The sequence below is a fragment of the Ptychodera flava genome, chromosome 1 (assembly GCF_041260155.1).
Source record: "Ptychodera flava strain L36383 chromosome 1, AS_Pfla_20210202, whole genome shotgun sequence".
In the NCBI taxonomy this organism is placed as follows: domain Eukaryota; kingdom Metazoa; phylum Hemichordata; class Enteropneusta; family Ptychoderidae; genus Ptychodera; species Ptychodera flava.
Genome location: NC_091928.1, coordinates 11,018,020 through 11,045,287, shown reverse-complemented (window position 1 = coordinate 11,045,287; position 27,268 = coordinate 11,018,020). Strand labels below are relative to the sequence as shown.

At 37.0% G+C, this 27,268-nt stretch overlaps 1 protein-coding gene across 1 annotated transcript; it reads right to left on the bottom strand.

The window, feature by feature from the left end:
* Positions 1 to 10,584: 10,584 nt before the first annotated feature.
* Positions 10,585 to 26,029, bottom strand: LOC139130085 (uncharacterized). The gene is made up of 2 exons (XM_070695809.1): positions 25,394 to 26,029; positions 10,585 to 13,220 (listed from the first exon to the last, which is right to left on the bottom strand). Exon 2 carries the CDS (start codon positions 12,621 to 12,623, stop codon positions 10,995 to 10,997), a length of 1,629 nt encoding a protein of 542 aa, XP_070551910.1. The 5' UTR covers positions 12,624 to 13,220; positions 25,394 to 26,029; the 3' UTR covers positions 10,585 to 10,994.
* Between the last annotated feature and the right edge of the window lie 1,239 nt (positions 26,030 to 27,268).

The following is a 27,268-nucleotide window of genomic DNA, read 5'->3' as shown; positions in this document are numbered from 1 at the left end:
ACGCATGTCTATATTACACATCCTTGGCTTTCATTCTTTGTTCAAACACTATCGGTATCAAGATTGAAGTGGAGGGTCATGTTCTAGTCTTCCCTTGAGGAAATGGCACCAATTCCTACTCTGTCTGATATAATTTTGGTTATGAATTCTCAAAAAGGTCTGCTGTTTGGGTAATTGACAAACTGCCTGGGCGGTGGGAAAGGATGATCGTGTTCCTTTCCCTTATAAGTCCCTTACAAATGTTAAAAATAATGTGAAATCTACCATGATATAACAAGTGTGGGATTCCCTGTATATTGTGAATAGTTTCAGATATTTTATCCCATATATCGATGTGATTCGGCAGTTTACCTGCGATAAACTTATCTGGACTTCTAACGGATAGTTGGCATGGCGAAGCTTTATAGACGCCCTCTGCGACTCAATGAAGTTGTTCGACATTTCGGCTAAAATTGCACCAGTCTGTGTGCCCCAATTGAAAGCAATATCGAGTAGTAGTCTCCTCTTAGTTGTCTATCAATATTCACAGGATATTCATACTCCCATTACTAATAAATATATATAGATATATGGGAAAATACAAAATTTTCAGTTTCAACATAAATCCTTTCAAAATATTCTTTGCAGATAAAGGAAGCTACAAGGATGGGGCATTCGAAAAGGACCGTGCAAAAGGAGGCTGCCCAGAATGCGAGGGAATTCAAAGGTGCCCCCTGTAAAACAGGATGTTGTCTCAAGGACGACAACAACATAAAATCATCAGAGAGTTTCATAAAGCTATGTCAAGACATCCTCAACCTTTTGAAAAATTCAATGCAACACCGAAAGACATCATATATAACATCAGACTCCGAAAACTCTAGGTTTGGTGGTACATGATCAGTACTGCTTGGGGAGCCAAGGCAGTTGACTGTATTGTTTTCTAATTCCCGAAACAGTCGCCTTGGTGAATAACTGATGAACACCTAGGTGATTTTGATGATGCTATTTCTGTTCTCTATATTAATTGTTATAAACTAATCCTCCTGATGTCATATCTTCATCATTGATATGACAAAACACAACCCATAATGATCTTATTGCTTGAACTTGCATGACGTTACTTTACACTATTGATGTACTTATTTCCACCCGAGTGAATTTAAACTGTTCAACTACTTCTGACTATATATATATATATATATATATATATACACACACACACACACACACACACACACACACACACATATATATATACATAATATATACACATATATATATATATATATATATATATATATATATATATATATATATATATACAGTGTGGTGAATGAAAAGTGAATGAAAAGTATATATATATATATATATATATATATATATATATATATATATATATATATATTATATATATATATATATATAACTTGATTGATACACACTACCACAGCCAGTTGTCCGAACGTATTTTAATGAACTTGTGACACATGTTTCGCTCCAAAGCCAGAGTTTCTTCAGGTGTACTGTATAACGGAAAATACAAAGATCATGCTTATAAATAAATGGTGTACATTAAAAAACATTCCTTCACAAACTTTAAACTGTTGAATGGTTTGACAAAGTCGATCGATTAAAAATGATATGTGATTTTGTGATAAAAGTACTCACCTTGCAGTTCGACGTCCAAGGTTGGAATCTAGCGTGCGGATATGCTGGTGAATGGCTATTCATACCTCCGGGAAATGGACTGAGAGGGCGCTTTAGGAACTTATTTGAATATTCGACGGATGTTAAGCCAACAGATGAAAGAATATTGAGTTTATGGATCCTGTTACATGAAAAAAAAACGAACAGAAGGGTGAACTCAGTATTTTCCGTGTAAAACGAAATTTATTACGAAAATAAAACTATTTGCTAAGTCAGGGATAGAATACAAACTGTAAAAGTGTACACACTACTTATCTCAGCTGGGACGGCAAAGCTCCAGTCTCAGAATTGTAACAGTCAGTCCGATGAATGAACAGTCCTTGGCTTGCAGGCTTGAAGTTGCACAAAGTCTACAGTATAAATACAGCGTTGGCAGTGAAGGTCTTGAAAAGTGTTGAAAATTAATACTGCTGAAGTTTCCAAAGATTTGAAGTAACACGCAAGAGACACAATCATATGACTGCAAGCCTGCTATCCCAGTATTTATACTCATGTGCTTACATAAGCATATAAGAACAATCTAGAACTTTTATTGACATTCTAATTAAAATTAAAATTATCTATTTTACACAACTAATTAACTTTCCAGAACATTCCAAACATGACTAATTGTGAGTCATTAAGGCCAATGACCTTGAGAATGTTTAAGACTAATTAAACTCAGGTCATGATGAGTGTGGGGGAAAATGACATACATAACACACCCCGGTCCCTCTTCAAAAAAGAAATGTTTTCAAAGAAAAATCTTTCTTTTATAAATGTAATATTATAATAATAATAATTTATTTAATCATAATGTACTTTGGCCTCCGGCCTGTAGTACAACAATACATCAAGCCATATACATTTGCGTCAGAACACATTGGTATCCAAATCTACTGTACAAATCCCCACTACATCACTACAATCTGTACTTAAAATTTTCAGTCAACAAAAATACATTGGTCTCTACGTTTGAACGCATAATAAATAAATCTTGCAAACTGCACTATGTGCGATTTTCTACTTGCATCAGTTGAACAAATTTCTGATATGTAGGATTTCTATAAAAATAGAGAGGTAAGTATTTTTTGCGTAAATCATCATAATATGGACAAACTAAAGAAAAATGAAACTCATCTTCGACTGAGCAAAGATTACAGTACACACATAGCCTCTCGTGTCTCGGCACTTGATGTTTGCGATCACATTCAACTCTTAACAGATGTGAAGACGTTCTCAATCTACAAAGAGAAATTCTGAAGTTTCTATCCTCAATAATTGAGAGATATGATTCACACTTGAAATTTATCTTAAAATCAGTATACTTATCCAACTTAGAATATTTCATTATATCAGCCTTCCATGACTGAAAATAAACATCACATATTCTCTGATTTAGAATGTTAATAAATGCATGCTCATCTTCAACACCTTGGTTTAACCAAACAAAACCAAAACCGTATGAAAATAATAATTGCTTTACCTGTAATGCCCAACATTTACGACCGTTTTCAGCTTCTCTAAACTGGCAAAGATAACATTGATAAACTAAACGGTTTGTGTCCATTTTTAAAATTTTTAACCAATATTTCATAATACGTATATATCTTACACATATCAAATTAGTTCTTCCAAGTTCTCCATAAATAGTTGGGTTCGATGCATTTCTATATAAGCCCAACGCATATCTGCAAAATTTACGATGGACTTTTTCCACACAATCTGCAATGTGAAAACCCCAAATTTCACTCCCATACATAAGTATAGGCAAATCAAATATTTTCATCACAATGATCGGATTATGGACGTAAACTTTGCTAACGCTCTCTTTAAGGCAAACGTTGCTTTAAAGGCACGTTCTGATATTGTTTTTGGGCAACACCCCAAAGACCACTACTAGAAAACATAACACCAAGATAACTAAACTTTGAGACAACGTCAAGCTTAAAGGGAAACCTAAGTCCAGCGACTTTGACAGTTTATCCCTTCCAAAATCACCCTTGAGTAAAATGCAGCTCAAATTTGCAACATAATTGCACGCGCTGACGACTACGGCGCGACGAAAAGAGAAGTTGAAGTAGACGACATTTATGGAAATGAGCCGGAATTCCATGGGCGTCAAAGGGCTCATGGGAGAAGCGTGCGTGACGTCATCGGCGATACAGACGATTGTAGCTTGCAGCTGGAGGAGTACTGTGAACAGTTCAGCGCGTTCGTAAGACGACTATGGAGAGTTCGGACAGCGATATTTCTGACATCGAGTATTACTTTTCCCTGACTGAAATCAAACCATACTAATTTGAACCAAGATATGTAATAATTGGAAAGCATCTCAAAACATCGTTCATATCTTGGTTGTTTGCGTTTTGTGTATGATTCAGCGGAGGGAGTCACTGTGCTTGTACAGACCCCGAACTGGATTGGAGAGACTGAGTGACCCTGCGATCCTTCAACGCTACGTTTCTAAACAGAGTTTTTTGTATGAGTCGCTTGAAATTAATTTTTGGTTCGTGAATGACACGGAATGATTGACTGATTTACCGTGTGTTACCGAGTAAGTCGAGCTTGGCCAGATCTTTAAGGTTGCGAAATCTCCGATATGTATCGGAAAATATTTATTCGCGATTTGACAAATCTATTATAGTGTCGTCTATTTTTCGAAGCTGGTGTCGAACTTAGGAAGTCGGGCTTACTCAGATCTACAAAGTGATGACATCGCCGATATAATGGGTCTTTGCCCGCTATTTAAAAAAATAGTATCGTCTTATTGTTGTAAGGAATGTATTTCATACAAGACCAGCCTAAACTCCCGATGATTTCCGATATGTCCTCTGTTCAAGTCCCGATCGCCAATTAAAAATGTTTACATGTAAAGAATGTAATTTGTGCAATGGCCTCCCGAGTCCCGATGATACCCGATCGGCCCTCTCGACGAAGTCCCGTATGGACATTTAATGAAAAAAATGCTTTACATGTAAAAAATGTATTTCGTGCATTAATAAATCTAATAATGTAAAACATACAGTATTCTTGACTACCGGCCATGGATGCTATTTTTGAACTAAGAGTCGGACAGAGGTATTCGGGTGGTCAGATCTGTTAGGTGGTGAAATCTCTTACACCACGATTTGACAAAGTATCGTCTAGTATCAGAGTTAAAGTCCTAAGTCGCCGATATTTATCGGATAAATATCCGTGATTTCGTAGACCCGGCATGCCAACACCACACAGTGCAAGTAAATCTAGGATCGTCTGGTATCGATATTAGCCTAGGAGTTCCGGCGCAATTGATATTTATCGGGTAAATATAATATCGGCGATTTCTCAGACCCGGCGTGCCGAGACACAGTAGGCAAAAAGTCATTCCAATATCTTGTAATATCAATATTACCAGGTATAGTTCCGAAATTGCCTATATTTATTGGTTATATATCGGAGATTTGGCAGACCCGGGATGTCAAGATAAGAGACGCTTTGTGTAGTTTCGTCTTCGGATTTCAGCATATCAAGATACGAACCGCATTGTGTGGTATCGTCTTGTATCGGTATCAGAGTCCCAAAAACAATCATCCTGAAAGAATTAGAACATAACGTTTCAGCATCCTGAAAACAATCATCCTGAAAGAATTAGAACATAACGTTGTATCTTTTACAGATTTTTAAACTCGCCCGACCTTCTTTAGCCAGTCTTCGAAAAAGCTGTTCTGTGGGAAGACGGTAAAAGCTGACTCCGTTTGTTCTTCCTTGAGTGATTTTTGCACTAAACTGAACAACAGTTAATTACTTTTTATGCTACTGAGCATTAAAGAGTCGTAACGTGCAGAACTGCACTCCTGCAGTCATAGACTCCAATGCTTTGGTAGGCTGTCACACACGTTCGTGTATCGCCGATGACGTCACGCACGCTCCTCCCATGAGCCCTTTCGCTCCATTGGATTCCGAGCTCATTTCCATAAATGTCGTCTACTTCAACGTCTCTTTTCGTCGCTCCGTAGTCGTCGGCGCGTGCAATTATGTTGAAAATTTGAGCTGCATTTTACTCAAGGGTGATTTTGGAAGGGATAAACGGTCAAAGTCGCTGGACTTAGGTTTCCTTTAAAGGTGGAAATAATAGGTCTAAATGGAATACCCTCCTTGGGCAACATGTAAAATGTGCCTGGTTTGGGGTTGTTGCAAATGAGGTAACCCCAGGTTGACTTGGAAATATTACCCTGTTGGAATTCATCATTTATGACTGCTTTGATAGAAATATTGATTTTGTTAGTGGGATCTGATTTGAGTCTTATATAATGTTTTGTATTGTTCAGAACCTTATCAGCTTCTTAGATGTAGTCTGATCTGTTCATTATTACCGTAGCTGATCCTTTGTCTGCTGGTTTGAAGATACTGGATCTTCAAACCAGCAGACAAATCGGAGAGAAACTAGTACAGGCATTTCTGAGTTATGGATCTTGACATGAAATATCAGAAGCAGATGTGAACCAAAAATGCCCCTTGGTTCAGTACAGAAGAGACTTCAATAATTAGCTATTGTTACTGAAAAATGTTACTCTTTAATGTTAAATCATTGTATGCTTAACATCAAATTAATAAATGACACAATACTTACATATGTCATTGTTTTCTATTAGAGCTGTATGTGATCAAGATCTGTACAAAGTTTCATCGCAGGTGAAACAGTCTCTCCAGAATAAGAGCTCTTTTTTCCATATCACTTGTTATGCAAATAAGTACAATTATGCATTCCATACCCGGAACTATAGACGTACATATGTATGCCACAGTGAATTATCTTTGTACCAAGTTTGAAAGGAATGGTGTCAGACATGTAAAAGGCTCTGTCACAGCTGGACGATTTAGCCAGCGTATGCCCACGTATCAAAATTTCTCTAAAACTGCTTCAGGGCTCGAAAATAACGTTTTTCCGTGGATTCCACTTGGGCTACCATATTCTGAGGTTGGTAACCCAGTGACAATGGCTGCTAGCTCATGCATATTATAGTGTAGTGATATTTTTACACCAACAAGACAAGAAAAGGCTATTTTTTAAGATTCTCACCATAAAGTAAATTTTCTAGTCCTTGGATGTGAATACCTGCACATCTTTAATACCCAAAGGAAACAGGTGTAATGGACAACAGTGATCCCAAAAGTTTACACTTGGTGAAGTCTTGGTTTCATTCTTAGAGTTGTATAGAATTTTACTAGTGTCATGACAACGACCGTGACCTTCTCAGCTCGTGCATGAGACATACTGTAACATGGCTGAAAATAGACCAAGGACTAGGGAGGAGGCATAATATTCGTGTAATACATTATGATTGAAATGCATTGAAAATATGTTTCAATTGGCTTTCATTTCCTGTGACTGTCATCCAAACACATCAGTTCAGATATCGAAAAACATTGTTGCGAAGTTCCACAGCACGTCGTCTTTGTAATTTGCATAGCTAAGTCATAGTCTAGCCTTTCTGTGTCATGCTTGGTTTGACTGCTTTTTGCTAGTCCAAAAGTGACGGACTGGACATGGTCTGCCAAGTTACTGTACTGACTGAACTTCATGTCCCAGGCATTGGTAGTCCTACCATTTCATGTAGCCCAAGGGAAAAGTTGGTAGTCTGTGGACGCGGGACTACGGCTAATTTGACGCCCTGCGTTTTCAGAATGAGACAACGAAACTACTGCTGGGAACTGCAATATAACAACTGTAGCTAGCAAAGTCAGCGACATTAACAGAATCAGATGATACAAGATCCGCCTTTACTCTGCCCGTGGGAAGTCAAATAACCTAAGAGAAACTGCGCTGCTGTATAACACGCCACAGTGACACGCAAGTCTGGTTTGATTTTGCACGTCATCTACAATTAGTTACAATTAGCTAGCTACAATTAGTGTAAACTGTTTTATTGCAGTAGTTTCGGTGTCTAATTCTGAAAACCGCTGTAAAACGCTGGCTTACGCTGACTTCACTATGTATTTCTAAATTTTTGGCTTATACATATCGTATTCATAACGATTTTGACGTATACATTAGTTAAATATATAGCACCTTTCAATAACTTACTGATATCTTATATAAACAAATTCTTCGCGTGTTTCCGGCGTTCACAACTTATGCCCAACAATAATCTAACTTATATATAGCGCCCGCCAGCGTATTGCCGATGATCACGTGTCGTCGCCTGTAAAAGGCTGCCACTCGATTCTTCTCCTCTGTTCACCTCTCCTTCTTCTTGCTCTGTTGGCACGCAACTGGTACTGTGTCAAATCTATGAGGTCATGCTAATATTAAAGGACAGCTAGTAGATATTTGCGTCTCAGCCTTGTCGGATCCTATATCTCTCGGATGACATGTACATCTAATCACCATTGAGTCTTGAGGAGTACAAACGGGTTAAATATGCGCTTGAGGTGATATGTTTAAGGCACGTTACTCATAGGTTAAAAATGTACGCCAGACATTTATCTCGACGCATTTGGACTTATGAGTGACTTACAAGTGTGTTCACAAGCGCATTACCTACCTACAACTTATGGCCCGCGGTGTGCGGGACGTATTAGCCATTGTCTGGCAGATATGGAAAAGTTGTGTGCACTAAAAACATTTTTCGACGACCTTGCCGTACTCCGGCATAGGCTGGCATGCTTCAATGTGCTCTTAACTAATACAAAACTATCTCAAAACGTATTCGATGTACGCAGGCGTAAACGCCAATTTTTTCACATGTTTCATATTTCCAATACGCTGGTTAAATGGCCAAGGTGTTACACGGCCACAGGATAATTGAGTTGACAGATGCACAGATGTACAGACAGACGGAGCCCGAACTATAAGCCATCCCGGATTTTCTCCGCGGGGACTGGTAAACATTCTTTTAGGTGATAGGATAAAAGTACAGCCTTTGCAGGTTACAATGTTTGTATTAATATTTCATGCATGCATTTTCATCACTGTATATCTATATTGATAGAGCTAGTGTTTTAAAATAGGAAAAATAGTACAGTTGTGTCCTGATACTTTACTCATGATTAATGATTTCTTTATGAAGCCGTGCTTCAAAATACATTTATTAATAAATGTCAATACAACTCTTCAAATGTTAAATGTACGATTTACATTTCACAATTACTCATTCACAAAAATAAAATAAGGTACAATTTATATATCACGACAACGTATTCATGACTGGCATGTTACAGAGCTATCACGTGTTATTCTCATGTTCATTCATTGTAGACTTCCTTAAGTGTTCTTAAAAGACTTCCAGGACACGTTAAAACAAAATCTTAATCACAAGTAGAGTCTTTTCGTTATTGTAATCAATTCGGTGTGTGCTATATGTGTGCAAATCAACTATTTTGAGATCTTGGTGTTTTGATAAAGGAAGTATGCACCTTGAAATGAATGATTTAAACCTTTGCTCAAACTTCTCTCAATGAAACTATCAACCATTCTCTTACCACATTTACCTCACACCACGGGGAAAAACAAGAGAATATGTAACATTTTCTACTAAGAGTATACATATGCATCTAAACGTTCAGTAATCAAGCAGTGAATAATGATCCGTGCTAAACCTTTGAATTTAAGTGTAATGCTGCTGAACTACAATTTCTACCACGTGCACTGCGCTACGCGGGTTAAAATTTCTTTTGTCGCCGTAAGACTTGCCGACCGCTTTCCAGTCTAGTCAACTCGCGATCAAGCAGTGCGTTAAGCGGTCATCCTAAAAATGCTTTGATTTCGATTTTCTGTTGAAATTGGTCACGACATGTGTATAATGCTTGGTGGTTTTTTAATAATCTGATATAGTACGGAACCTAACAATGACTGTGTAACTTATGTTTGAAAACGGGACAAGGAACTGTGTCGATAGCATGCATAACTACAGTGAATGCATCGAACGTTCAGTATCCTGCGAAAAAAACATACAGCTGTGTCTATGCCAAAGTACCGAAATATGAACGCTGTTCAGTGTGTAGTTAATCCGTGTACGTACCATTACGATCAAACACCGTAATATCGCACATACATGTGGTTTCCCTTCCGATGAGTATCGCTATGGCAGTAGAGATTTCTTAAAGTTTATAATCCCTGCAGTAGACTAATCGAGGGACATACCTTCACCTGTAAAGTTAACTTTTCAATGCGTTCAAAGGTACTTTTACCATCCAAAGTCAACGACGCGCTAACATGACCCATGTAAGCACAGATAAATAGCTCACCATAGTTGGGTTGCCTCATCAAAAATGAGCACGCGTCGATCTCTAGGAGAATTCAGTGGTTTTACATAAACAGAACAAGTCTACTCTTCGATTGAAAACGTTTATATTTAACCTTTGCTAACAATTGCCAGATGCTTGCTTGCATAACATATCAAAAGTCTCTTCTCCATATTGTCCAAGATCGTCATCACTTTTGCGATCGGTCATGGATTTGTATGCGTTTCCCTACAGGCATAATTCACACGAATAATCACCTTTTGAACGCTATCAGAATTTATTTTAATATTTCAACAAAGCTCAACAACATCGCCTGCTTTTTGCCTGGGTGTTTGTAATCACTGACTTTGCGCGTTGCGCTCGCAAATTGATGCATGCACAGAGCGGTCATCTGTATTCAGTGTATACGATTCTAAAGGATGGTCGATTTGTCAAATCAGGTCCATTCTTCTTGCGGGTTTTACCGATCAAATAATTAACTTGTCACTTCTTGCAATAAAAAGCGTCAACACAGGGGAATGCGAACAAAATTTGTATTTTATCTCAGCAGTAGGAGATTCCGTAGATGACACAACGTCGAGAAAACCGAATCCTAACTCACACATTCAGTCCTTACCACTGATGTTAACTTTGGATTTGACACTTCCGCAATAACATCGAAACAATTTACTTTAGTCGTTTGAATAACACAACTGACAAATTAATAATAGTAACTCCTATGCAAGAATGATTTCACAAAAAGGTTGATTTCCTGCAAATGGCGGTCAAATAGTGGACTTTTTTCGATAAAACAGTCACTAGCAATTAGTACTGCTTCTGGTTTGTTTGAAGGGATGTTCCAATGAAATACCACTATGGTTTTATGTGTAAATCGATTGTAAAACAAAAACTGGAAACAAGCATGGATGTAACTTTGTTGATAAAGCAGTATTAAAAGCTGCCATGGCATACAATAATACGTCAAATTTTCGTAATTCATACATTTGACTGACTATAATAAACGTAACATCATAAATCTATAAAAAGTAAGCTGTAACACTTTATCACAGTGAAGCTTTGATGGCTATTGATCAACGTTTGCCTCGAGTATTGTCTGGCCTTCAATTCTTTGCACACTTGAAACAGGTTTCGCGTAATAACTGGAATGTGCGTCTACGAAGCAGGAACGATACAAAAATCGAAAGCCCTTGAAGACCATTGAGAATGATGTACACGTAATCCAACCAATCTGATTGAGTGAAACTGTCAACTAAATTAAGACTCCATGTCAGGCCCATTATTGTTGTTATTTGCACCGCGAAGACAACATTGCGTGTAGTGAAAGACTTGGAACGGTGTTTTTTCATTTCCACTTCCGATTTACACATTATGGTGACGGTAATTATAAAACATATGACATTAAATACCAGAATCAGAGCTACCGGAACAACAAAAACAGCCATCAAGGGTGTTGATCGGCCAATCCAACACACTGGACCCTCGCTGTATCCGATCTTAAACTCATATGGCCCTATGATGTCTATTAACACACACCCAGTGACAAGCACAAGAGGTAATACCCAGGCGAACGAACAGTAGATCCAAATTAATCGGTCATTATGGTTTACTGTAAGCTGTTTTGAAATGTATGCAAGATCAAAAGACGCAACAGCCATCCAACAGAACGCAACCAACCAGATGTAATGCGACACAATTGCTGCTGCCTTACATAACGTCTTAAATTGGGGAAGGTCAACCACAGTTATAAACAAAACATGGGCAATTAACAGAGCAATTGCCAAGTTTAGTATAATCTTTCCGGCCCTTTGTCTAATCTCCTTTAACACTACAGTGACAATAATGGTAGCAAGAAAGCACCCAATTGACAGCACAGAAGTTGTAAATGTTAAAAGTTTCTTTGAATATGTCTTGGTGTTTAAATCCCAAAAGAAGACACGTTTCTTGTCAAAATGACATAAGAAAGCATGCAAACCCTCTTCAGACAAAAGATATTCCTGTGGTAAGTAATGCATCGACCTGTAAACGATGTCTTCTCCAATCATTTCAAAATTTTCTTTTCCAACTTTAATGATAACACCTTTTGTACAACTAATGTTCGAATCATGCCTTAAACAAGCACCAATTGTAGACTTGATGCTTACAATACCACCACCAACTTGTTCATAGTGACAGGCCCTGTAATTCAGTTGCTGAAGATGATCGGGCGACTGTTTGGTGATATTTGAAAGAGAACTCAAAGAATTGGTTTCTGATTTGTGAAACAAAATCGTCGTATTTAGAATAATTTCTTCCTTACTGTCGTTACATAAATTGCTCCATGTTTGTTTGAAAGAAACATCTAAAGCAGTGACGTCCTGTGGGAGGAAGTAGTATACATGTTTTTGCCATGAGTCTAGACACGTTTCCCTTAGAACTTTTGCTAATGTCACAGAATCGACAAAAACAGAATATTTTAATAATACTACCCGAGTACTGAAGGATGATGGCAACATTTCAAATTCTAATATTTCTAAGCTGTTAGTCGCATTTCGGTACAAATATTTGACAAGCATTTCTGCATCAGTTTCTATCTTACCAGTGTTTAGAAATTTGCCAGGTGAAGTGAATTCCAACCGAAGTGTGAGCAATGACTCGGACAGAGCACCGACGGCATTATTATCTGAGACATTGCTTTGTTTAGGTGGTGAAAGTTTGTTTGCAGAGGGCGTAGTAAATTTAGGGGAGTACATTTCGCTAAAAAGACATCAAACACTTCACCATCTGCGCAGTTAAATTGGTGTGTAGAGGAATCATGTCGTATCGTCATGTCATAATTTCCTTGGACATTAATATTGAACAGTACGTCAAATGTCCATAGTTTAATTTGACTATGTAAATCGCCTGGTATTCCGCAATAGAAATCATGCCGGTTAAATTCGTCCTCATTGCATAAAGCACAATATATATTTTTGTAATATACAAGAGGAAGGTGGTACTTTGTAACCTTTGCAGTGTGATTTTGACAAAGCTCAACGAGAGTGCTATTAGTTCCCTCCGGACAGGTTCCTATGGAGTAATGGCAATACAGGTTGATGTTGTTAAGTGATTCTGGTATAACAGATAACAGCTTGCAAGAAGGGATAGCTCTTAACCTAGAAATTATATTTAATCCATCTTTTCATCGCCGACAACATATCGTACAGACATTGGACACTCCCACTTCAGTTGTCCTAACCGCATATCATTCAGGTTGACTCCATGGCAAAGACCGCAGTAGATGTTCGTGTATACTATACTGTTATTTCCATCGGATTTGATAGCTGTAGTTACTTCAAGCATAGCTTCACCTGTAATTATAAACGATGACATGTCAGTGTACAATATCTCAAACATGTTGTATATTGAGGTGTCGATTCCATCTGAAAATTGTACGTTCATTTACAGAAAAATATTCTAGATATTATAGTATTGCTTAGAAAGTATGACATATAACTGCGTAGAGTATGGGTTTCTATTTCCCTGTTGACAGATTCCTTTGTATGCGTTGTAATTCTTAACTCTAAGATAAATGCACTCTTTAAATATTTCCTTCTGTATAGGAATATACAAGCATTCAGAAATATTGAGCCGATTCGGCGAATGTTAATATTATTACACTCTGATAAGTTTTTGGTCATAGCAGCTATATTTTTATTCAGTTACAAAGAATATGCCTCGAAATCATAATATTTCCCGAATTATGGCGCCATAAAAATATCACTGTATATCTGCGCAATATTTGATATCAATATGTGTTTTTCTCAGTCATTCGGAGATGTCACCCTTCTTCGTTAAATAATGATTACCGTTTGTCAGCCCCTTATTTACATGATCACAATTATATCAACTGATCAACAGAAAAGACACTCTTAAAATTCTCTCTCTCTCTCTCTCTCTCTCTCTCTCTCTCTCTCTCTCTCTCTCTCTGTCAACAATTTGTATTTGAGATTGAAATAGAAACGTACAAGTCTGAATAGCTTGCAGAACAGATGTGTAAGCTGACATATAATTGGTCAAAGAATGTGTTGGAAGATAACATAGATTCATTAATTCCACGAACATAAAATCATCAAATTAAGTATGTTATACGTCACGTGTAATATACATATGATGATGAAAAATTCAGAAAAATGCAGCAATCGGAATCATGTTAAAGAATATGATTCAACATTCTTTTAATTCTGTTCAAACTGAAAAGAATGAATTACGGTGACAACCAAACTGGGTGTCACGTTATTTTTACCAAAAACTCTAATCCCTAAATTGACTGTTATTTTCAACAATCAAAAAAAGGTCATCACATTAGCCTGAGAACCAAATCTCAAGGCTACGGACAAGAAAAGGTGCATATATTATATTTGCATTAGTGGATACGTCTTTCCAAACTTTATGTATCTAATTGTCATCACAATTGTTGACAAATCTCAATTGCAGGTATTTTCAACAATGTAAAAGCAATCGGACAAGAATATGTGGAGAGATGTTTTATCAAAAACAAATAGAACATATGAAGTAAAATAAGGGGTCTTTGCTGACTATGAAAATGAACGTGAATTAGCGAAACTCCATACAAACATGCTGACAAAATGTTAAAGCAAATTTACAAAATTGCTATTCGGAGTTTACTTTGATACTGTTGAAAAATGTAGTTAGGCAAAGACATGGAAGTGCTGCAATAACGACAGAATAGTGGTGTTGACCCATTGTTCGCATACGAAACTAGGATCAAAGTAAACCAACTTGAATATAGCTACATATTAACTGAAATGCTCCTGTGTTTCAGTATACCCGTAAATTGTAGTTGTCGGTAAATTGAAACTTTTACTGTAAGTTTTATAGTCGATTGAAATTGTAATGATCAACAATATAACAGAAAACCAATGAGAAATTAATTTTAAACCCATTAAGTATACAAACATGCAATACGCTGATATAAGAATACCATTTTTCTTTGATTGGTGTCGTTTCATCACCATTTTTGTAGCAAGTGTATGTGCCTTTGGTTAGGCCATTCAAGCTTTATATGCCAATCAATTTGTGACAGCTCATTAAACATACAAATTATAAACAAGTTGACTGAATACCATATCATTGTCTCATCAATATACATAGTAGGTTTCAAAAGTTTGGTAAAGCCATTCCAGTGTTATGTCCCAACTTTTGAAAGTTCGTTGACTATGCAAATTAGTTTGCTAAAAAACTAGTTCGTGTTAAAATGCTGAACAACTTTCAGTACTATTTCACCATAATATCTTGAATGTAAATAGCACGTTTTACCAATTTTTATCAGATATATATTTTCTAGTTAGGACATTTAATTTCATAATAGTAATCAATATGAGTATTATATAGAAATAATAACGCGAGTAATAATATGTTCAATTTCCGTGAAAATTTCACCATAACGGTATTTTGGGTCGAAACGACCAAATATGATATCGATTTCACTGCCCCATGTTTCCATGGTAACCATTTTAGGGGTTGAAAATTTCAGTTTTTCTAATATCCAATGAAAAGTTACTTTGATTGATATGAAAATTATCTAGCGGGGGAGTTTGGGTCAGAAAACACAAAAACCAGACTTATTTAATGTTTTGAGTTGCCATGGTAACTATTCTGGGATTGAAAATGTTACTTTTTCCCTAATTCCTATTAAAAAACTATTGATTGATGTAAAAAGTTGATAATAAGTGTTTTTTTCTGGTTAGCACACCAAAAAAAATGACACTCATTTTAATGTGAGATGTTTCCATGGCAACCATTCAGTATTAAAAATTACCAGTTTTTCAAAGATTCCATCTAGAATCCAGGAATCAACAGAATGTGTTATATCAAAGGGTATATTTTGGGTTAGAAGACCAAGTATCCAGTGTAAGAATCCAGTAATCAATAGAAATATTTTACCAAAGGGTTATTTCGGATTAAAAAGACAAAATATGATATCCATTTTTACTGCCCTGTGTTTCCATAGTAACCTAATTGCATTTTAAAATTTCAATTTTTTTCCTAAGTCCATTAAAAGTAATCCCAGTTACTATGCAACTGCTCTCCTAAGTGTATTTATAACAGCATGAACTCCATGTTAATTTTTGTTTTATGTTGCCATGGTAACCATTTCGGTAACCACAGTTGTTTTTATTTAAAACCATGAACCCTCGAGAGTGTCTATGTTAAAACATAATTCTTTTTTTTTATATTCATTTTATGGATTTCTAAGTAACAATTTTTGACATTTGTTCTATAATGATAATAATAATAATTGTAATGTCTTTGCCTTCATTCTAGAAAGAATAATAAAGATAATGTATATTGGGGCCATTTTGGTCAAAATTATGTTTTCCCTTAATTTTAGTGTGTTAGAATTAATTTTACATAGACCAGAAATAATTTTTAAAGCATTTTTAATTGTGTTTCATGCAGTCATCCCAAAATAAGTGTTATATAGTATATTACTAACTTATTATGCATTTATGGAATTAAGTTTATGCCTTCAAATTAATTTTATATGCTGAAATTAATTCTACTAGTATCCGAACCAAATCCTCCTTACACCCAATGTACCATTATATTTATCACAAGCAGTAACAGTAGGGCACAGGTTGTTTTGTTTTATTTAAAACGTAATTCACTGGTACTTATTTATTTTATAGATTTATAATTAACGACGTATCATAATATTCTTTTATAATAATTTATTTTGATTTCTTTCCCTCATTCCAGGAAGAATAATGAAGACAAATTATATATTTCGATTGTTATCTAAAGTAAAATTATGGCCATGTAGTGGTGCATTTTTTTATGTGACCTAGCGTGACCCCATAAACTCTATGATTCTGATGATTAGCTAGATCTCCCCTTTCCATGGTAGCAATGGCTAAATTTGAACATGATTCCTGTATACCTTTAAATATTTTTTTAAACCCAGCAGGCCAAGACAAGGGAAATATTACAAGCTAATGTTTCATGTTTAATATTGCCCAGGGGGCGAAATTAACTTTTTCCCTGGTAGTCCACTTGGGCAACAATATTCTGAAATTGGTAGCCTGGTAACACTGGCTGGTAGCCATGCATATTTTAGATCAGGGGTATCTTTTTTCGTAACCAGACAAGAAAGGGCTATTTTACAAGGTTCTGCCCATGAAGTGAATTTTCTAATCTTTGGATGTGTATACTTGCACACCTTTAATGCCCAAGGAAACAGGTATAATGGACGACAGTGTGAATTAAAAGTTTTGTGACCTATAAGCAACCCGTTTCACTCTCACAGTGGTATGCAAATTTTAAAAGTCGCCATGACAATATGACAACAATATGGCCTTTTCAGCACTGAGACATACTGTAGCAGGGCTAAAAATAGACCATGGCCCTTCTGTTTGGAGGGGGCATAATTTCCGTGTCATTTAGATTGATACATTATTATCAAAATGCAACAAGAATGCGTTTTTATTGGCCATCGTTTCATGTGCCTGTCATTCAAGTACGTCAATTCAGATATGGAAACTTTGTTGCAAAGTTTTACCGCACGGACGGTCGACTACAGAACAAAGTCATACTATGGCAAATTTCTATGCCCAGCTGGGTTTGACTGCATTTATCTAGCCCGTCCCAAAGAGACGGACGCATCTTTCAACCTTCAGCTTGGTGAAAAACGCATTTATTGATTGGCCAAAAGCCTGTGGACTTGCTTTTCTTTGCACAAGTGCTACATGGACGTTGGAAAAAGTTGTTTAATACTCACTGTTTCAGTGAATACGCCATGATGAGAGTACTAAAATCAAAAAATGTTGCCGAGCTCGAATACAAATGTCTTCAACGTCATTGTTATACAATATACGGCTAGTTTTCAACAGGTTTCGAACCCACAACATACATAGCATTCCAAAGTCTGTCACCCTGATTTTTTTCAAAGTTTGGAGAAGGCCTGCATTTCCACCTGAATGATTGAACGACGTGAAACGCAAAATTCCATCGCATATTATCTGGCAAAATGTACAGTAGAAATACTGTATACCATCGCTCCAGTTACGTATAAAGCTATACTCCACAAAATAGCCACAGGCAGCGTGAACTTTCTGAAAGGATTTCCTAAACGTCCTACTCGTTACCTTAGGGACTCACTTGTGATGTCCTGAAAAGTATTCTCTGCAGTAATTCCAGTTTCTGTCAACATGCAAAGCTCAACAACAAGATTATAGCACGAGACGTAGTGTACGGACTACACATTCACGCGCAGGTAAACTCAATTGCGCATGCTCATATTGGCAGACTACGGTGGCAAACGAGTGCGCATGCGTAAAGGTATATTTGCAGCATATACACTGGCATAGACTCTCCACAGTTGCTGTGCCTTGTTTTGTGCGCGCCCACGACTGCCACGATGGGCCTGCATTCGAACACCTCTTTTTCAGAATTCCCACAGCTTCAATGAGCTGTTATTAGATTTCTATATAATACTTATAGCCCCTAAACTTGTAATAATAATAATATAACAATAATTATAATGATAATAATAATTAATATTAGTATTATATAGAAATAATAACGTGAATAATAATAGGTTCAATTTCCGTGAAAATTTCATCATAAGGGTATTTTGGGTCAAAAAGACCAAATATGATATAGATTTCATGCTTCCATGGTAACTATTTTAGGGGTTGAAAATTTCAGTTTTTCTAATATCCCATGAAAAATTTCTTTGATTGATATGAACATGATCTGGTGGGGAGTTCGGGTCAGAGAACATAAAAATCTGACTTATTTTAATGTTTCAAATTGCATGGTAACTATTTTTGGATTGAAAATGTTCCTTATTCCCTAATTCCTATTAAAGAACTATTGATTGATGTAAAAAGTTGATCATAAGGGTTTTTCTGGTTAGCACATCAAAAAAAATCACACTCATTTTAATGTGAGATGTTTCCATGGCAACCATTCAGGAGTAAAAATTACCAGTTTTTCAAAGATTCCACCTAAAACTCCAGTAATCAAGAGAATGTGTAATTATAGTCGCGCCAGCAGCTTACTGACTACGCATGCGCATATTCATAATATACTATGTGTTATGTAGGTCATTTCCCCCACACTCATCATGACCTGAGTTCAATTAGTCTAGAACATTCTCAAGGTCACTGCCCTTGATGACCTCACAACCTTGAATTCAATTAGTCATGTTTGGAATGTTCTGGAAAGTTGATTAGTTGTGTAAGGGAGATAATTTTAGAACAGTAATTAGCATGTCAATAAAAGTTCTAGATTGTTCTTATATGCCTTTATAAAAGGGACGTGCTCAGCTTCCAGTCAGACTTTTGGGATCGTGTCTCTTGTGTGTTACTAAACTCCAGCAGTAGTCATTCTCAAGACTTTTCAAGACCTTCACTGCCAACGCTGGATTTATACTGTGGACTTTGTGCAGCTTCAAGCCTGCAAGGACTGTTCATTCATCCAACTGACTGTTACAACTCTGAGACTGGAGCTTTGCCGTCCCAGCTGAGATAAGTAGTCTGTACACTTTTAAAGCTTGTACTCTATCCCTGACTTAGCAATTAGTTTTATTTTCGTAATAAATTTTGTTTAAACGTTAACTGCTGAGTTCACCCTTTTGTTCGTTTTCTCTGCACGTAACAAAATTGGGGGCTCGTCCGGGAGACGAATATTTTGAGCCGTTTGACAACATTTTGACAGCCTTTTCAAAACTACTATATACTGTGAACTCAGCGAAATTTAATCATGGCGGAATTCAAGCCAGACGAATTTATGGATGACCTTGATCAGGACGCATTTGATTCCCTCAAAAAGGACAACCTCATTGCACTGGCCAATTTCCTTAAAGTAGATGTCAAAAGATCTATGCGCAAGCGGGAAATACAGTACCACATTGCAAAACATTTAGTTAATTCTGGCCATTTTGAAGAGTCTGCCTTAAAAGATTATGAGCCTGAGTCTTCCTTCGAACTCAAAACTGAGTATTTCGAAACAAAAAATTAGAATTAGAAATTCAGGCAGATTTGGAGCTTAAAAAAATGGCATTAGAAAAAAGAAAAAATACAAATGCAATTACAAATGAAAGAAAAAGAATTGCAAATGGAAGAAAGACAGAAAGAAAAAGAAAGGCAGGAGAGGAAAGATTAGAAAGGAAGGAAAGAAAGAAAGGAAGAAGAAAGGTAGAAAAGAAGAAAGAAGAAAGACAGAAAGAGAGGGAATTGGAAATGAAAGAAAAAGAATTGCAAATGGAAGAAAGACAAAGGGAGAAAGAAAGAGAGGAAAAAGAAAAGGAAAGAGAATTAGCTGAACACCGACTGCAGTTAGAAATGAGACGTTTAGAGCTTGGAAAGTCAGGAAAATTCTTCCCTTCAGACAATTTTGACATCACTAAGCATTTCAGGTTAGTTCCCCCTTTCCAAGAAAAGGATGTTGATAAATATTTCCTTCATTTTGAGAAAATTGCTCAGAGTCTGGATTGGCCTAAGGAGTCCTGGTCTATGCTTTTGCAGAGTGCTTTGGTGGGTAAAGCCAGAGAAATTTACATTCAGTTGTCAGTAGAGCAGGCTTCAGATTATGATTCTGTGAAGGAATTAATTCTCAAGGGTTATGAGTTGGTGCCTGAAGCTTACCGTCAGAAATTTAGGGATTGTGAGAAGGTGAAAGATCAAACTTACGTTGAATTTGCTCGAACAAAAGAACAACTGTTTGACCGTTGGTGCTCTTCGGAAAAGGTCAGTCAGAATTATGACAAATTACGACAACTTGTTTGATTGAGGAATTTAAAAGGTGCATCCGGAGTGACATCAAGACGTTTATCAATGAACAAAAGGCAGATACATTAGAGGTTGCTGCACGTTTGGCCGATGATTATTCATTGACCCACAAATCTTCATTTCTCAGCAAACCATCCCAGTCCTTTTCCTACAGAAACAATGCAGGTAAATTAACTCCAGCTTTTCATCCAAGAATTTTTCAAAGGAGAGTAGGAAATCAAATGACAACAGTTCACAAAATTCAAGTAACACTCCCACATCATCAGATCCCAAGTCTCAATCTCCTTCTGACAAACAGTTTGGTACACTTTCTTGTAATTATTGTAAGAAAGACGGCCATTTAATGTCAGATTGTTTCAAATTGAAAAGAAAACGTGAAGGTCAAAGTGGTCAAAGTGGATCTAAGCCAACCGGCTTTATTTCTTCATCAACTCAATTAGAGTCTAATAATGTGTGCAACACATTTTCTGAGGTTAAACCCCTCTTATCCCCAATTAATGAGGTCAAGGTCAATTCTTCTCAAGATAGCATTATGGGTATTTTCGAGCCATTTATTCATAATGGTTTTATATCACTTTCTAGTGATTTCTCTTCCGCTACCCCTGTCAAAATTTTAAGAGATACCGGGGCTTCCCAGTCTCTTTGTTGGCAGATACCCTGCCGTTTTCTGAAAAGTCATTTTCAGGTTCTAAAGTTCTTATTAAGGGGGTAGATTGTAATGACTACATTCCTGTTCCTCTCCATAATGTCTATTTGTCTTCGGACTTTGTTTCTGGACCTGTGACTTTAGGTATTAGGCCTTTTTTGCCTTTTGAAGGGATTCACCTTCTTCTTGGAAACGACCTTGCTGGGGACAAGGTCATTACTAATCCACTTGTGACTGATAATCCTAGTTTAGATCAAAATCCAGAGCCAATAGAGGAAGACATTCCCGGCCTTTTTCCTTCATGTGCCATTACTCGAGCCATGTCAAAGAAAAACTTCTGAGAATCAAAATACTCTCAAAAATAATGTCACAGATGTTGACTTAAATGACACCTTTCTCAGTCAGGTGTTTGACACGGAGCATTCCGTTATCCCTCGTGGATTTGAAACTTCCAGTAAAACTTCTGCTGACCAAAGTCAGACATTTTCTAGATCAAATCTCATTACAGAACAACACAAAGACCCAGATATTTTGTGTTTGTTTGACAGGGTAGATGATGAAGATAAAACTTCAGATAGCTCTGTTTCCTATTATACAAAATCTGGTATTCTCATGCGTAAATGGAGACCTCCAGACGTTTTGGTTGATGACGATTGGGCTATAAAACATCAAATTGTGGTTCCAAAGCCCTACCGTGCTGAAATATTGCGTCTGGCCCATGAAACGCCCTGGGCTGGTCATTTGGGAGTAAGGAAAACTTATCATAAAATTCTCAGTCACTTTTATTGGCCTAATCTCAGGCAGGATGTAGCACATTTCTGTAAAACTTGTCACACATGTCAGATGGTAGGAAAGCCGAATCAGACCATTCCAAAGGCCCCTTTACAGCCAATTCCTGCATTTCAAGAACCATTTAGTAGGATACTAATAGACTGTGTTGGGCCCCTACCAAAAACAAGGTCAGGAAATGAGTACATGCTGACAATAATGTGTACATCAACTCGGTTCCCAGAAGCCATACCACTGAGAAATATAAAGACAAAGACTATAGTGAGAGCTTTAGTCAAATTTTTCACTTTATTTGGCCTCCCTAAATGTGTCCAGTCCGATCAAGGCTCCAACTTTATGTCTGGTATTTTCAACAAGTAATGGATCAGCTAGGCATTAAACAGTATAGGTCATCCGCCTATCATCCAGAAAGTCAGGGTGCTCTTGAGAGATTTCATCAAACTTTGAAAAACATGATTAGGACCTACTGTTTTGACACAGAGAAGCAGTGGGATGAAGGAATTCATTTTTTGCTCTTTGCTGTTAGAGAGTCAATCAGGAGTCTCTTGGTTTTAGCCCATTTGAGCTTGTATTTGGACATACAGTCCGTGGCCCACTTAAGCTCGTTAAAGAGAAATTCCTATCAGACGATGATGATTGTCTGAATATTTTGCAATATGTCTCAGATTTTCGTACGAAACTCTCTAAAGCATGTGAATTAGCCAGAGAAAATCTTGAGTCATCTCAGCAGTCAATCTCAGCAGTCAATGAAAACCAAATATGATAAAAGCACCTCAAAACGGAAGTTTGAACCAGGTCAAAAAGTTCTTGTTCTACTTCCAATTCCTGGCAAACGCTCCATGCTCGTTACTTTGGGCCATACCTAATTGATAAGAAATTGAGTGATTTAATTACATCATAATAACACCTGACAGGCGAAAACAAAAACAGCTATGTCACATAAATATGCTTAAGCCATATTTGGATAGGGATAATCCTACTAAAACAAAGCCTGTCAGTACAGTCAGTTCTGGCCATTATGAAGATAGTGATACTGAAACTGACTTGAGTGAAAATACTCTAAACTCAAAGCTGGGCTCGGTCAAGCTTCAGAACTCAGAAATCCTGGAGAAGCTGGAGTCTACAAAGTTGGCACACCTCCAGCCAGAACACCAACAACAGCTGAAAGAACCAATCCATGAACATTTGTTCCAAGATGTTCCAACGAGGACAAACATCATCTACCCACAACGAAGATGTCTGCGACAGTAATCCAGTGGAACAACATCCAGACGGACTGAATCCTGCGAAAGCGGAATATCTCCAGGAGGAAGCCAAGTATTGCCGAACAATGACTTTATCGAACTCAGTAAAAATAACCGGACTTTGCCGTGCATACTTTATGCCAAATTCAGTGCCATTTCAAGTTTTCCAACAACAAATTGCAAGAAGATAGTCATGGGACATCCTGTTTGCTACTTTTCACACAAATTTAACAAATCTCAGAGAAACTACTCTAGAATTGAAAAAGAGTGTTTATCTTTGATATTAGCTTTACAGCATTTTGAAGTTTATGTTACTTCTTCAAATCAGCCAATAGTGGTTTATATTGATCACAACCCTCTTGTTTTTCTGCAGAAATTTAAAGGCAAAAATCAGAGATTGCTAAGATAGAGTTTAATGTTACAGGAGTTTAATCTTGACATTAGACATATCAAAGGCAGAGACAATTTAATTGCAGACTGTCTCTCTCGTATTTAGAGTTTATTGTTGTTCACTTTCAAGAAATTTATTGTTGTTCACTTTCAAGAAATTTTACTTTAGAGTAAAACAAAATTTGAGTACTTAAATCCTTTTCAAGATTACATTTGTAAAAGAAAGATTTTCTTTGAAAAATTTTCTTTTTTTGAAGAGGGGGTGTGTTATGTAGGTCATTTCCCCCACACTCATCATGACCTGAGTTCAATTAGTCTAGAACATTCTCAAGGTCACTGCCCTTGATGACCTCACAACCTTGAATTCAATTAGTCATGTTTGGAATGTTCTGGAAAGTTGATTAGTTGTGTAAGGGAGATAATTTTAGAACAGTAATTAGCATGTCAATAAAAGTTCTAGATTGTTCTTATATGCCTTTATAAAAGGGACGTGCTCAGCTTCCAGTCAGACTTTTGGGATCGTGTCTCTTGTGTGTTACTAAACTCCAGCAGTAGTCATTCTCAAGACTTTTCAAGACCTTCACTGCCAACGCTGGATTTATACTGTGGACTTTGTGCAGCTTCAAGCCTGCAAGGACTGTTCATTCATCCAACTGACTGTTACAACTCTGAGACTGGAGCTTTGCCGTCCCAGCTGAGATAAGTAGTCTGTACACTTTTAAAGCTTGTACTCTATCCCTGACTTAGCAATTAGTTTTATTTTCGTAATAAATTTTGTTTAAACGTTAACTGCTGAGTTCACCCCTTTTGTTCGTTTTCTCTGCACGTAACATATGCGAGTAACCGGAAGTGTACCCTATTTTCACGGGTGCCGCCATGTTTTTTGAGTACTCTCAAATAAACAAATACGAAACGTGCAAATTATTATTTTATAACATGCCATTTATAAAATATATCTCTTTTATAAGCCAGTAAGTGTTATTATCCACCTTGTCACTGATACAAAATATCGTTAATATCACGCATAAAAACTGGAAAAAAGGGAGAAAACTGTAGTGCATATAAACGGAAGGGGGGAGGGCATACGCAAAGAATGCTGGGATTGAATTTAGAAAAGCGCCCCTGTGTCAATATCTAGATTCGAAAATTGCCAGTTTTTGGGGGAACGCTATAGTTTTCAGCTTGCAAGTGGAAGGTGGGCAGTGCAGTTACGATTGCAATGATAATGATGGCATAATGCGTCCCTTGTTTAACACAATAGGCTATTATCATGGTAAAAATTGCCAATTTTTGTCCAACATTTTACACATTACAGAAAATCTATACCTGCACTGCTGCAGGGTTTGACGTCGTGTACGTACGTGAACTGCTTTCATCAGAGTAACTGGGCATAGTTGTCATACAAACGTATATGAAGTAACAGTTAATTCTATTTTATCATGAATCAATACAAATAACATTGCCAATATTAATCCCTGGCGCGACAACAAGGGCTGAGCCCTATATAATATTATAGATTACATAAATGACGTGATATACATGAATGAAGTTGCTTCTTTCATACTTTGATGCAAATGCACTAGTGCAATTTATCTTTTGAGAAAACAGAATTCGTTTCTCCTTATAAGTATTGTCTTTGAAACATAATTCATTTTTACCTGTACTATTTTCACATTTAGCTCTTATGACGTCATTAGGCCAATTTCTTGGGCATCTGTAAGTCATCATTGTTCCACCATATTTTGAACCAGATTCCATACAATGCCTTGTGTCCGTGATATTATCAAATTCCTTCGACTTGTTAGGACATACTAATCGGTAGTCGTGACAACAGTCGCCATAAATAACGCACTCAGGCTTGCAGCTGCACATAACCTTATTCCTAGCGATTGCAGGTACTTGCGCTTCGTCAATACAGTTTATATCACCACTTGACATACATGTCTCGATTGGTCTATCTGTGAATGAGTTTCGACACTGCAAAGATGTCTGATCGATCTGCATTATTGGCGGCAACTGTTCTTCTCCGGATTGTGGACCACTTGTTATTGGTCTGTAGACTGAATCAGTTTTAAATGACGCTGTGGGTTCTTGTGAAGCTGGTTCAAGTGTACGCCGGCTCCGTGCATGGCTGGTAATTTTTACACTTGAGGTATGAAAACTCTCCCTTGGACTTGGAGGTGTTCCGAGCAGTGGTGTGGTCATATTGCAGTATGCTTCCATTATTTCATTCCCACAATGAAAGATAACGAGGCACAGGAAACACCACACGGCCTTCATTTTCCAATTTTCAGCCCCTGAGGTATATATGTTGAAACAAAGGTACATTTTTGTCAATATGAATGCTCATACATCATTCAGTAAATATTTAACACATCTTAGTTTAAAGCCATCGAACTTGAATAATTTTTAAGGAGACTAGTAATTTTGAGGCTTAGGCTCCACTAAAATATGTGTGCTATGACGTAAAACAATGATAAAATTTTATAAAATCACGCATTAATCACACAAAATTTCATTCTAATTTATGTAAAATATGAAAACAAGACACAAAACATTTCCAAAGACTGCAAAATATATACTAGTTTAGTATTTTTTCCTTTGAGTAAATGTGTCAATGCGTGAAACGTACAATACAACGTACGTCATGCAAGGTAATTATAATGTTTGGCCTGTATCGCGTCTTATTCGAGTGACGTGTTCGTATTTTAAATGTGTCAATGCGTGAAACGTACAATACAACGTACGTCATGCAAGGTAATTATAATGTTTGGCCTGTATCGCGTCTTATTCGAGTGACGTGTTCGTATTTTGACGATATGGGCATTATACATGCTTCTTTCGGTAATGAATGTTTTGTTTAGACGTTTTAAAAATAGAGGCGAAATCAATTTACATGTCGAAGTCCAACTTTCTTCTCAACATATTCATCTACTGTTAGTTTCAAAAGGGGCGATTGCGATCATATCCCTTATGATATTATTCAGTGGTGGGACTTTAGCTCTTCACCGGAGGGATGGTGGTTAACTTTCAATGTGAATTGATTCGCTTTTAAGCTGTCGTCACGGGTTTTTATAATGTTAGGGATGTTGATATATAGTAACAGTAAAACATTGGTTTGAGTATAAATAATAAATCCTCTCCGTTTAGAAAAGTATTTCAACCTGTCATGACAGTTAAGTAGTCTGTGAAACATTGTGTCGAGCTGGTGGCATTGCAATTTGTGAGCGGATTCCTGTTTGTATCAGCTGTATTCGGCGGGACAGTGATCAAGCTGCTTTGTAGCGAAACAATTTCCAACGCTTCCACGAATGCAATTAAATGTAGTGGTCAGCCAGTATGCTTAAAACCAAAATAATTGTTCAGCGACGTCTCTTATGTCGAATTATATTTATTGTGCTGGAAAGATGATGTGTGAGAGGTGAGGACGAAGTTGACAACACGTAAAGTAATCACAATGTCGGAAGTCGGGCAGTGTAGTTTCTATTGCAACAATAATGATGGCACAATAAGTCCCATGTTAATCACAATAG